This window comes from Ascaphus truei, chromosome 17 (genome assembly GCF_040206685.1).
Source record: "Ascaphus truei isolate aAscTru1 chromosome 17, aAscTru1.hap1, whole genome shotgun sequence".
NCBI classification, from domain to species: domain Eukaryota; kingdom Metazoa; phylum Chordata; class Amphibia; order Anura; family Ascaphidae; genus Ascaphus; species Ascaphus truei.
This window is the reverse complement of record NC_134499.1, coordinates 31,911,407-31,924,612: the sequence shown is the minus strand read 5'-3', so window position 1 is coordinate 31,924,612 and position 13,206 is coordinate 31,911,407. Positions and strand designations below refer to the sequence as shown.

At 44.0% G+C, this 13,206-nt stretch overlaps 1 protein-coding gene across 2 annotated transcripts; it reads left to right on the top strand.

Annotated features, from left to right (window-relative positions):
- The first annotated feature begins 201 nt into the window (after nucleotides 1-201).
- TRH (thyrotropin releasing hormone) lies at nucleotides 202-8,132 on the top strand. Of its 2 annotated transcripts, none has more exons than XM_075575104.1 (3): nucleotides 202-338; nucleotides 5,265-5,462; nucleotides 6,962-8,132. In XM_075575104.1, exons 2-3 carry the CDS (start codon nucleotides 5,267-5,269, stop codon nucleotides 7,504-7,506), a joined length of 741 nt encoding a protein of 246 aa, XP_075431219.1. In that variant the 5' UTR covers nucleotides 202-338; nucleotides 5,265-5,266; the 3' UTR covers nucleotides 7,507-8,132. The 2 variants fall into 2 exon arrangements, with proteins under 2 accessions (XP_075431219.1, XP_075431218.1); XM_075575103.1 differs by having other exon boundaries at nucleotides 217-338; nucleotides 5,262-5,462.
- The last annotated feature ends 5,074 nt before the right edge of the window (nucleotides 8,133-13,206 follow it).

Below are 13,206 nucleotides of genomic sequence, written 5' to 3'. Positions count from 1 at the left end.
AAGAATACAAGGCTTATTTGTGTCCCAATGACCTAGAGACATCTGGCAGCTTCAGCTGAATGGGTTAAATCTATCTGACAGCTGCATTTCTGACATCAAAGATATATATTTTAACTAAAAAAAAGGAAGACATACCCCAAATTACATCACAGACATTTCCATAATTGGTCCAGATATGGTATAAATAGGGGAGGCTGCAGAGCAGAGCAGAGCAGTGGGAGGGAGTTCTGCTGGATGATATTGCTTTCATTTGTACCCAGTCATCAAACCCCAAGTGAGGCAGAGACAGACCCAAGAAAAGGAGCAGAGTGAGAATAAGACCTAAAGAAAAACAGCAGGTAACACCCCCCTCCCCCCCACCCCACTCTCCTTTGTATTGTCCAAAACTTTTCTTATGAACATTTCTGCACACACAGATTTATATACACACACAGATACACACAGATGTATGTACACACACAGATTTCTGCACACACACAGATACACATAGATTTATGTACACATACAGATACACACAGATTTCTGCACACACACAGATAGAAACACAGATTTCTGCACACACACAGATAGAAACACAGATTTCTGCACACACACAGGTACACACAGATTTCTACACACACACGCACACACGCGCACACACAGATACACACAGATTTCTGCACACACACAGGTACACACAGATTTCTGCACACACACAGGTACACACAGATTTCTGCACACATACAGATACTCACAGATGTATGCACACACACAGATACTCACAGATTTATGCACACACACACACACACACACACACACACACACACACACACACACACACACACACACACACACACACACACACACACACACACACACACACAGATGTATGCACACACACACAGATACTCACAGATTTATGCATACACACACACACACACACACACACACACACACACACACACACACACACACACACATTTATACACACGGATACACACAGCAGAGAAAGAGGGAAGGAATGTGTTTTATCGTGACTGAAAGGGAAGATTAAAACTTGTGTTTGAGGGCTGAAACATATAAATTATGCATAAACATGTAAAGAGTGACTGGACATCACTGTATCTGTTATCACAGCCAAGAAAGAAAGTGTGAGCTTACAGTAGATTTGTTTTGGTAACAAAAATGAAATTAAGTTTATATCCAGTTACACATTAGAAATAACACAGACACAACGAGGTTTTTACCTGTTTGTAAACAGGGACTTTTGCATATACAGTAAGTGCAAATATACAGGTGAAATGCCACCTAATTCTGCTTTATTCTGTTATGTACTTATAGTGCTGATAAATAACAGTTACATAGCGACATATATACAATGCAAAGATAAGTACCAGGCATGAAAGCAAGAATTGATAGAAGAGAATGTCTCCCCAAAGAGCTTACAATTTAATTCCCAAGCCCAAATTAAACTGAGAGGATAAAAGTATGAAGGTAAATACAGACAATATAAAAACAAAGTGTCTATTTACCCAGCAGCCGGTCTATAACCTCCTCCATCTCCCTTATTTAGGCAATGATCTACCAGATAATTAGGACTCAGACAGGCAGAACAAGTGCCTTATTTACCCAGTTCACCAGTTAAACAACCTCTAACACAGTGTTTTTCAACAGGGGTTGGCAGGAGCCCTTGGGTTCCCCGGGCATCCCTAAAGGGTTCCCTGGGCATCCCTAAAGGGTCCCCTGCAATTTTCAGCTCATTTGAAAATTGTACCAAATACAGAAGAGTTTATAATGCATCTGATCTCAGACGTGCTATTAGAGAGGGTTGGGGTTCCTTACAATGCATCTGATCTCAGACGCTCTATTAGAGATGGTTGGGGTTCCTTACAATGCATCTGATCTCAGGCGCACTATTAGAGAGGGTTGGGGTTCCTTACAATGCATCTGATTTCAGATGCACTATTAGAGAGGGTTGGGGTTCCTTATAATGCATCTGATCTCAGACGCGCTATTAGAGAGGGTTGAGGTTTCTTATAATGCATCTGATCTCAGACGCGCTATTAGAGAGGGTTGGGGTTCCTTACAATGCATCTGATCTCAGACGCGCTATTAGAGAGGGTTGGGGTTCCTTACAATGTATCTGATCTTAGACTCGCTATTAGAGAGGGTTGGAGTTCATTACAATGCATCTGAGATCATATGCATTATATGCAAACCTTTGTGTTAACGTGTCTGTGATCAGATGCATTGTAAGGAACCCCAACCCTCTCTAATAGCGTGTCTGAGAGCAGATGCATTGTAAGGAACCCCAAACCTCTCTAATAGCACGTCTGAGATCAGATGCATTGTAAGGAACCCCCAACCCTCTCTAATAGCACATCTGAGGTCAGATGCATTGTAAAGAACCCCAACCCTCTCTAATAACGCGAATGAGATCAGATGCATTGTAAATTCTTTTGCATTTGGTACAATATTCAAATGACCTGAATATTGCAGGGAACCCTTTAAAGATGCCCGTGGTACCCAAGGAAGTCCTGTCGAAAAACACGGCACTATATATACATGCGCTGCTTGACCCTCTGACAGTGAAGGGTTAATACTGAGCTTTTTATTTTTAGCCAGGATTTCTGGCTGTACAATGCCCCTCTCTATATATTGTTTTGAGATGTAGGATATTTTTTGACATCACTTCATGTTTTATATTTGTATATTTGGTACTATTTTACAATGCTGGACATTGAGCTGTCCCAGTGATACATGTAACTGCTTACGTTTTCGTTTTTGCTGAGTGTATTATGCACTTTTTTTCCATCCCGGATTCTGATTAATATTAAAACAATTATTTATTTTGTGGTGCAGACTCCAATATTTCATATTACCGAAAAGGGAAGTGTGTTGGAAGCATCGGAGCTGGGATTTCTAACTCGGTCCTGTTCAGAGACGTGGCGTTTATTCTCTTTGCAGCGGGAGCTTCTAATTCCCGTCCCAAATACATAGCAGTATATGTGTGCTCAGAAATGAAAGATTCTTTCAGGCGCTGAAACTCAATGGTGAAATCCTGTAGAAATTAAACCAAAAGAGTAGAACTCAGAACGAGTGGTCAAGTGGTTAATATTTATTCATCCAATGTTTCAGATGACGGTTGAGAAAGGTCTGAACGAAACGTTGGATCAACTGTCGCCTTAGGCAAGGGCAAACTGGGCAACTGCCCTGGACCCCACACTGTAGGGAGCCCCCAAATTCTGCAAATGGTTTGGGTGAAGAAGTTAAGAAGTTAAGATGGGTTTTAACTACTACCTTACAAAATCTTTTATAACTATTTAACGTTTAGAGTGCGGTGTTGATATTAGAGTGCAGTGTTGATATTAGAGTGCAGTGTTGATATTAGAGTGCGGTGTTGATATTAGAGTGCGGTGTTGATATTAGTGTGCAGTGTTGATATTAGAGTGCGGTGTTGATATAACATTACATGTATTATGTAAATTGTAATATCCTTCACTCCAGCTGTAAGAAATAGTAATTACACTGAATGTATTATGATACTTTCACTGTCGCTTCACCCGCAGGGTAAAGTGACGTTTAAATCAGAAATCCCTGACTTGCTAAGTTGATTATAGGTCATCAAATTCAAACCTATAAGGGTCCCCAATGGCTCTCTTGCCCGGGGCCCCAAGAACCCTAACACCACCCCTGGGGATGAATAAATCTGGCAATAGACAAAGAAGCCCCAATGTTACAGCCAATAAGACAAATTATTTCGCTCATTACTATCTGTTTTTGTCTGTTTGTTCTTCTCATAAATATGGGTCATTTAAATCGTTTGGCCAAAAAATTTCAAGCCTGCCAGCACATCACTATCTGTATCAGGGCACGTCTGTTTTGTTAACCAGTTTAATTGCACTGTAGCTCATACATAGCACATAGTGTGCTTCTTAATGTTAACCCTTTGGGCACTGCGTACATCACGTTTCCCATGCTGGGGGCTATAGTGGAGTTTTTGTTTCCTCTTCTCGCTATATAGTGGAAGAAATAGAAATGACAGTATAATATTGGTAGTGTGGGACCTGCTAAGAGTGTATGTGTGTGTGTATATATATATATATATATAATCAAAAAATAAATAGATGATACCGTTCTGTGGCTAACAAAATGCTTTTATTTGTGCGAGCTTTCGAGATACACTGATCTCTTCTTCCGGCGATGTTACAATGAATGAAGCAAGGGTATACTTAAAAACAGTGTCTCTTGGAATGTTATCTGTGCTGGTTATATATATATATACACACACACACACACACATACATACATACATACATACATACACACGCATACTCTTATATCACTAACATTTAGGGACCATTTAACACCTTAAGTCATAAATCGCATACAGCACAGGGGGGGCAAATAGGTTTCAGTCACAGATAACATTCAAAGATGTACTGTTTTTAAGATGCACTTTTTTTAAGATGCACTGTTTATAAGATGCACTGTTTTAACAAACCTTGCTTGCTTTATTCATTGTAACATCGTCGGAAGAAGAGATCAGTTTATATCGAAAGCTCGCACAAATAAAAGCATTTAGTTAGTCACAGAACTGTATCATCTATTTGTTTTTGATTATATATATATATATAATGCAGTGGGTTTGGCTGTTGCGCTTATGAAGACTGGGTATGAATAAATATTAACCACTTGACCACTATTTTGGAGCGCTACTCTTTTCGTGTAATTTCTTGCTCCTGTCCCATCTTTTTGAGGGGGCAAACAATATAAAAATCGGAGCAGAAACCTCCAGATTCTCACGCAGCATCACCCAAAACTATTAGTTTTATTTATTTGAGCTCGGCACTTTAGAGCTGTGAAATCAAAATAATATCTTCAAACAAATTCTGATATACAGTGCAACATATGAAGATGTTTGGTTGGTAAAGTCTGAAATATTGTCAGAATATCCTTAAAGTTATCACTGCTTGTGACCCCTTTTAGGCACCTTCATGAGGTCTTCATATATGGAATTATAGTGTACAGAGCTTTCCTGGAGAGAGGTTTTTGTATATAATTATTTTAATGTGTATTAATTAAATGCAAATCGGGATCTTTCTAAGAACAAATAAAAAGAAGCAAAATAACTATTTCATTGCCGGATGGCCAGGGACATATTGATTTACACGTTATTGATATCCTGCTATGAAGGGTTAACTAATAGGAGTATTTTAGTATTAGTATGTTTCTGTTTTTTTTCTGTGGTGGTCATTTAATTCTCTGTCCCTCCCTGGCAGCAGCGATGACTTGGTGGCTGCTGCTCCTCTGGGCAGCTTTGTCACACCTGGCAGGGACACAGGAGCAATCTCTGCCAGAGGAGGAGGAGGAGACCCTCCCCGGGGACAGCACAGACCTGAGCAACATCCTGCAGAGAGCCAAAGGAACCCTGGTTCGCAGCTTCCTCAGGAGGATGGAAGAGGAGGGGCAGAGTGACAGAGGTGCGCTGTGTACCAGGAGGGCACTGATACAACAGAGGCCCACAGCCTGGGTTAAGCAATATACCAATAGCACGCAAAGCAATGTGTGACAGACCTGTCAGGAGAGGGGCTAACAAAGTGGCAGAGCACCACCCCCAATCTTACAGAATCCCCCTGCTCTCTTCACCTCAGAGAGCCACACAAATGATGTATTGATCTATCTCCCCCAAAGTGGCAGAATGGGAAATTTTTGCCCCAAATCCCCCAATGATGTCAATTTAGAATGTCGTGTGAAAATGACCTGAATGACCGCGGCTTCCGGTATAGAACAGGGGCGGCCATCTCCAGTCCTCAAAACCGCCCAACAGGACAGGTTTTAAGGATATCCCAGCATCAGCACAGGTTACGCTTCTAGTGCCGGTGACGGCGACGTCAGGCTACGATTGCTGGAAAAATCAAATTGAGATGACTTCCAGCGATCGCGTCCAAGCCGTCACGCTTACTATAAGAGCACACGACAGCGGCAACGCATTTGTTTTGACGCAAAGTTGCATCGCTGTCGTCGGCACTATAAGCGCAGCCTAAGACGGTGTCACTAATTGAGCCATATGTGCTGAAGTAGGGATATCCTGAAAACCGGACCTGTTGGTGACCCCTGAGGACTGGAGTTGGCCGCCCTTGGTACAGAATAATCCCCCAAGGCCCTTATTCTGTAAGGTGCAATATTACTGATCCGGCACAAACACTCAGAATGCAACATGGAGGTCAATCAGCCAGATCGCAGTTTACAAAATAAGGGTCTCAATGCTGAACAGGGGGGAGCTAGGGGCAGGACTGAAATGATTCACCTTGGTGGCTAGAAATGTAACTTGTGAGCACGTTCACATGTCTCAGACAGGTCTACAGCCCTGCTCTGCCCCATTATCTCTTAGCATACAGCGCTTCCACTGCAGCCAGGGCAAAAACATATTTATCAGATAAAAAATATACAATATTTACTAACATGTCTGTGGCTGGAAGAGCGTAGAAAGGGTCTCAAGGGTGAGTGCGATCATGCAAAGGACGTTTAGAAACAGTGAGATAATACTGTCCACGCCTCACAAGTCTTTTCCATAGAAAGACATCTCATGTGTACACCCAGTGACCTCTCGCCTTTTAACCCCTTCACTGCCAGAGAGGCATTACTTTGTAGGGATTCAAATAATATCCCATATTCTTCCTTACATGTGCATCCTTACATTGCAGGATGAGACACGGTGAAATGTGAGTCTTTTTCTGTGACAAACAAATGAGGATATGAGATGAACAATTATTAAGCTGATCTCGCAGATTTGCGGGTCAGTCTCACTGATTTTAGCCTCAGCTTCTCATAGAATTTAATGGGGCACACTGATAAAAATGAGACCCTTAACATTATAATGCCCCCAAATCTCACAGATGTCTGTGCTGGGAAGTTGACATCTGTGGTACCCCCTTGTCAGGACTCCCCTACTGACCCCTAGGCTTTGTTCTTTGTGCAGAACTGGACCCCCCAGCTCTGGACTGGATCTCCAAGCGTCAGCACCCAGGGAAAAGGCAGCAGGAGGAAGTGGAGAAAAGGCAGCACCCAGGAAGGAGAGAGGAGGCAGAGGAAGCCCTTTACTTGGAGCCCCAGAAGAGGCAGCACCCAGGGAGGAGATCTCCCCAGGGTGACCAGTACTCGGATAACTTCAGCCCTTCTCTGGGCTTCCTACCCGAAGTCTCCAAGAGGCAGCACCCTGGGAAGAGAAACCTGCCTTACAGCAAACGGCAGCACCCAGGCAAGAGAGGGTGGGAGGAGGAAGGCATGGAGCTTGGAGACCCCCAGGATGTGGAGAAGCGTCAGCACCCCGGCAAGAGGTACCTGGAATCGGAGAGCTTTGACTACCTGCCCCCCTGCGAGGGGTCAGACCCCTTCAACTGCAGCAGGGGAGGGCTTCTCCTGGAGCTTCTGGACAACGTGAGCAGAGGCAGGCTGGAGGAGAAGAGGCAGCACCCCGGCAGGAGGGCAGCATGGGAGGGGGAGGTCACCGCAGCCCAGGAGTGACCACCCTGTGTCCAAAGGCAAGCTAGAGACCAGTAGCAACTCTATTATCCCCTTCACTGTGGGAGAGCAAACTTATTAAACCCATATCTATTTATTCAACTGTTAAACCCCTGTGCATTATCCTACTCCCTTTATTACTAGTACAGTATGTATATATGGTACCGACATCTTCTGTAACGCAGTACAATGTACAGGTGAAACACTTAGACAGTAAAATATTCCATACTGAGCCAGTTGGGAAGAGTTTAGGATTGTTACATTAATTACATTTACCCCTCTATAGCTCACCTGGTATAAGCTGTTTTTACACTGCATTCATCGAAGGCTGTAATTCCTTTTATTGGATCAGTCTGGAGGTTTCTCAAGAATCTACCAACACCATACAAGTCTCTTCCTGAAGGAGAACTCGTGTGCCCCAACACCTGTGCAAAACCTTCGTGCACTAAAAGGTATCATAACCTGCAGAGGAACTCACTGTAGCTACAAATTGTGCTCTAACTTTCACATGAATCCTTCATACATAACCCAATAGTAACCATATTATTTTTAGTGGAAAAAAAGAGTGTTGCTGTGTGGCGGCTAGTGTGTAGCAATACTGCATGTGATTACAAAGTGTGACAAATGAATCAATCTTATAATAAATACAACCATATGCAGTGTCCTTTTGGTTATTAATCCAAATTAGTCCAATGAAGACACAAGTAGGTATTGCGCATAGAATAATATCTTTCACAGGGATCTGCCTTTCGTCACCAACGATTATCCTCCAGACCCGCTGGGGCGCGTTGATCCTCCGCTGGTCGATGGGCTGCTTACTCGGCTCCTTTCCCCTTCTACTTGTATCGGAGCCTCCGCTGTCCTGGACACTCGCTCGCTCTCTCGCGAGAGCCGGTGATAGAAAAAAGCCGGTTCCGGGTATGCTGTGATTGGCTCCGAGTCACTCATTATGGGGAATGAGCGCACTTCCATGCACCTCCATTCGCGTATGCGCAAGGATATGGTAACTCCACCCTACGCGTTTCACGGATTACGCCGCTTCTACCACATACCCCTGACGAACGGAGGTGCATGGACGTGCGCTCATTCCCCATGAGAGTGACTCTGAGACAATCACAGCATACCGGGAACCTGCTTTTTCCGATCACCGGCTCTCGCGAGAGAGCGAGCGAGTGTCCAGGACAGCGGAGGCTCCGATACAAGTAGAAGGGGAAAGGAGTCGAGTAAGCAGCCCATCGACCAGCGGAGGATCACCGCGCCCCAGCGGGTCTGGAGGATACGCTGTTAGGAATCCAAAGGTGGTCGTTGGTGACGAAAGGCATCTCCCTGTGAAAGATAATATTCTATGCGCAATACCTACTTATCTCTTCATTGGACTAATTTGGATTAATAAGCCAAAAGGACACTGCATATGGTTGTATTTATTATAAGATTGATTCATTTGTCACACTTTGTAATCACATGAAGTATTGCTACACACTAGCCGCCACACACTAACACTCTTTTTTCCACAGTATCACATCTGACTAGGGTAGTCAGAGTTACTTATTGGCAGCCGCACGATCACACTACAACAATTAAGTTTAAGTGATTTTTAGGGCACGTAACTTTCACGCCATCACATCATTTTCACATACACTTTAGATATATTATTTATTATATCGTTTGAATAGCGCAGCACATTCCTTGTTCACAGTTCATATTGTTTTTGCTATAACCATATTCTTATTACCTACAGCTCAATCTATAGTTTTTATATTCAGATCTCATGGTTAAACCCTCTGTATACCACCCTAGGATTTATTTGCAATTAGATGGCAGGGATTAATTTCTCCCAAGATTTACTTTTGTTGTTTGTATTCTCCCTGCTTTGTACCACGTCTCCCTGTATTGTGGCTGCTATTTTCCATGTCTGTGACAAGTTCTCTAAATAAAAACACACACACCTTTCCATATTATCCCTTTCAGAAATCTTTTTCTTTCTATGCGGTAGCTCAGGGCTGCTAAACTCCAGTCCTCAAGTACTCCCCAACAGGTCAGGTTTTCATGTTATCCCTGCTTCAGCACAGGTGGCTCAATCTGAGACTCCGTTTGAGCCACCTGTGCTGAAGCTGGTATATTCTGTAAACCTGACCTGTTTGGGGGTTTGAGGGCAGGAATTAAGTACCCCTGCCATAGCTCCCCCTTTAATGTAGAGTTTCTATACATTTCTTATTATCCCATAGATAACTAGATTGCAAGCTCTTCAGGACAGTTTTGTGTTCCTGTAAAATCCCTCTGTGTACCACTCTGTGTACACTACCAGTGGCATGCAGAAAAGCAAATAGTGTGTTATTTTTATGAAGCATCGAAATGAAGCAAAAAAAGTGCAGCGCCCCAAAATAATGGTCGTGGTCAGTATTTATTCATCCCACATTCCAGTATAACACAGCAAACCTTAACTCACAAGATCTGCTCTGTTATATCGAAACGTTGGATGAAATAAATATTACCCACTATTTTGGGGCGCTGCACTTTGATTGCGTTTCAGCTCCCACAAGTATCTGTAATTTCTGAGTGCATGCTTACCTTTATATATTTTGGAGTATTTTTCTGAACCACTCGTACAACATTGTATGCAGAACATGTATTGCAGTAGCCTGGATATTCTTCATGACCCATATACAGTATAATAGTTCCTGTCCTAATCTGTGTACCCACCCCCTGACCCTAAAACAAAACCCATCCTTTTCTTTATGCATTCTACAGGCACCTTCTGAGTTCACACCAATGTCCTTAGGGACCCGATTCCCTCACACACTGGGTGTTATCTAATGGTTGTGTAAATTCAATTTTTTTACGTGTAAAAAAAAAAAATGAAATAAATAATCACCTTTCTCCTGCGTATAAAACTCAACGAATGTGAAAAATTATTTTTATAAAGATTTTTTTTGTGTGGTGTCGGTAAATAAATGTGTATTCTGTATATAACTATTTTACTATTAATATTGGAAGACTGCTACTTTGTAAATAGAAACAGCATGGTCCTGTTACTGCTTGTGTATAATGTAATAAAGATTGCATCTGGAAAACGAAGGGGCTCCCCGGTTAGCTTTGATTACAGAACCACGAGGCTGTTGTAACTTTGTGTCCGTCAAATGAAATATGTGGCCCCCACTTCAGATGTATGAGCCGGACCGATGGAAAAGGCCAGTCTCTTCTAGGACAATCGTGAGCCAAGGACAGTGACATGTTTAAGAAGTTACATGCAGCTGATTGTCACCTATTTAAAAATAAATCTGGAAAGTATTTTAGAATATATATATATATATATATATATATATATCTTATACTATATAATTGAAAGCACTATATGCCTGCCTGCCTGCCTGGATGTCCCGTGTCCCTAGGGGAAATCTCATTGGTCCCTTGGGCCGCCCCCGCACACCTCTCATTGGCCTGAGGCGGAGTGACGGGCCAAAGGATACACAGGGACACAAACACACACACACACACACAGGGACACACACAGGGACACACACACACACACACACACACACTAGGGGGGGGGTGTACATTAGCAGCATGTATAACCCGGGGGGTGGGGCTCACATACCCGCCGGTCCCGGAGCCTCCGCCTCTTCCTCCCCGAACATCAGCCTCCACACCCGCGCGCACCTCCTCCTCTCCCCGTGTCTCCCTGTTTCCCGCGCTTTCAGCCCCCCCCCCCCCCCGGCGCCGCTACAGTCAGCGGGGGAGCGAGTGCCCGGGACACAGCGGGGGAGCAGCCACAACAAGCTGCCTCCCGCCTCAGATCCACGTGGGAGCTTCCGGACGGGTGAGTGAGCGGCCTTCACCTCCCCTCACCCACCCCTTACTTATACATGCAGAGCGATATACCTCTAACACTCGGAGCGTTATACTTATACATGCAGAGCGATATACCTCTAACACACAGAGCGATATACTTATACACGCAGAGCGATATACTTATAACACGCAGAGCGATATACTTATACACGCAGAGCGATATACTTATACACGCAGAGCGATATACTTATACACGCAGAGCGATATACTTATACACGCAGAGCGATATACTTATACACGCAGAGCGATATACTTATACACGCAGAGCGATATACTTATACACGCAGAGCGATATACTTATACACGCAGAGCGATATACTTATACACGCAGAGCTATATACTTATACACGCAGAGCGATATACTTATACACGCAGAGCGATATACTTATACACGCAGAGCGATATACTTATACACGCAGAGCGATATACTTATAACATGAACAGCAGAATCCAAAATATCCCGGGGTACAAATAGCAATTATTTGAAAAATATTATTTACATACACATTTTGTCAAAAGCGACGAAATATTATAAAACGGATTTTTGGGGCCATTACCTGACCTTCACATTAACACTTTGATGCCAGCGTGCTGTGTTGCAGTCCCCTCTGGCAGTGATTGGGTTAAGTCACGTTGCGGCACTGATCGATGCCGCACGATGGGGAGTTTTGGTCATCGGGGATCATTAGTCATGGATGTCTTCCTCGTTTTCTCCGTGGGGTCCTAATTAGACGCTCGATCAATTAATGGCAGGGACTTGGGCAATTAGCGGCATGAGAGGGAATCTTCAAAAGATCTGGGTTAAACCTCTCACCCCAGAAATCGTTTCCATATCAGATTTATGTGCAACAGCAGGTATTTCTCATCCCCAGGCGGATCAAAGCCACAGCCCCCCCACCCCAAGCCGGCTACCCCCACGTGTTTTAATTAACTTTCCATTTCCAAAGCTAATGAGGGAAGAAAGTCGCAGTCACACGGAGTGAGGACGACCGATATTTCTTAGGCTGCGCTTATAGTGCGGCGACGCGACAGTTGTGTCAAAACAAATGCATTGTCGCCGGCGTCGGCGCTTGTAGTGCGCGCGACGGCGACAAAGCGACAGCGCTACCGCAAATCTGGTAGTCACTGACATTTGATTTTTTTCGGCGACGGTCTCCCCTTGCGGCCAATCAGAGAGCTTCTCCGTGCCTCTGCCTTCCCCCTTTATGACGTCGCTGGCTACAAGGCCTAAATTTGAAATGTAACTTATACAATGGTGACGGTGACGTCATCGGTCGCGTCGCCGGCACTATAAGTGAGTGAGGCCTTAGCAGGTAACCGAGACGGGATGAGGGGCTGTGAACTTTGATTGTAAAACTGCGCTAGACGTGTTTTTGGGAGATTTATCTGCCTGTCCTTAGTACCTGAAGCAGGAGAAGTGTATCTTGTGATACCTTTTAGGGATCAACATGAGTTCTTCACATGTAGATGAAACTATTGTGTGCCGCACTTTCCAAACCTCACAGGTCTCTTCTTCACATGTACAGAGCTTTCCAAACCTCACAGGTCTCTTCTTCACATGCACAGAGCTTTCCAAACCTCACAGTTCTCTTCTTCACATGTACTGAGAGCTGCGGGCCCGATGACTACTCAGGAATCCTCAACCTCTTCACTGCCATGCACAATGATAACATGCAAAGCCATGTGGCGTCGGCCCTTCCGGCAGCAAAAGGGTTAATTAAAAGGCATTGCCTTTTCATCCTATAAAGTGGCAGGCTGATTCCCTGCACAGCTTTGTTGACTCATATAATACAATCTTTTGTTTCCCGCAGACCTGACACGCTCCGTGACACCCACCCCGTGACACCCCACATT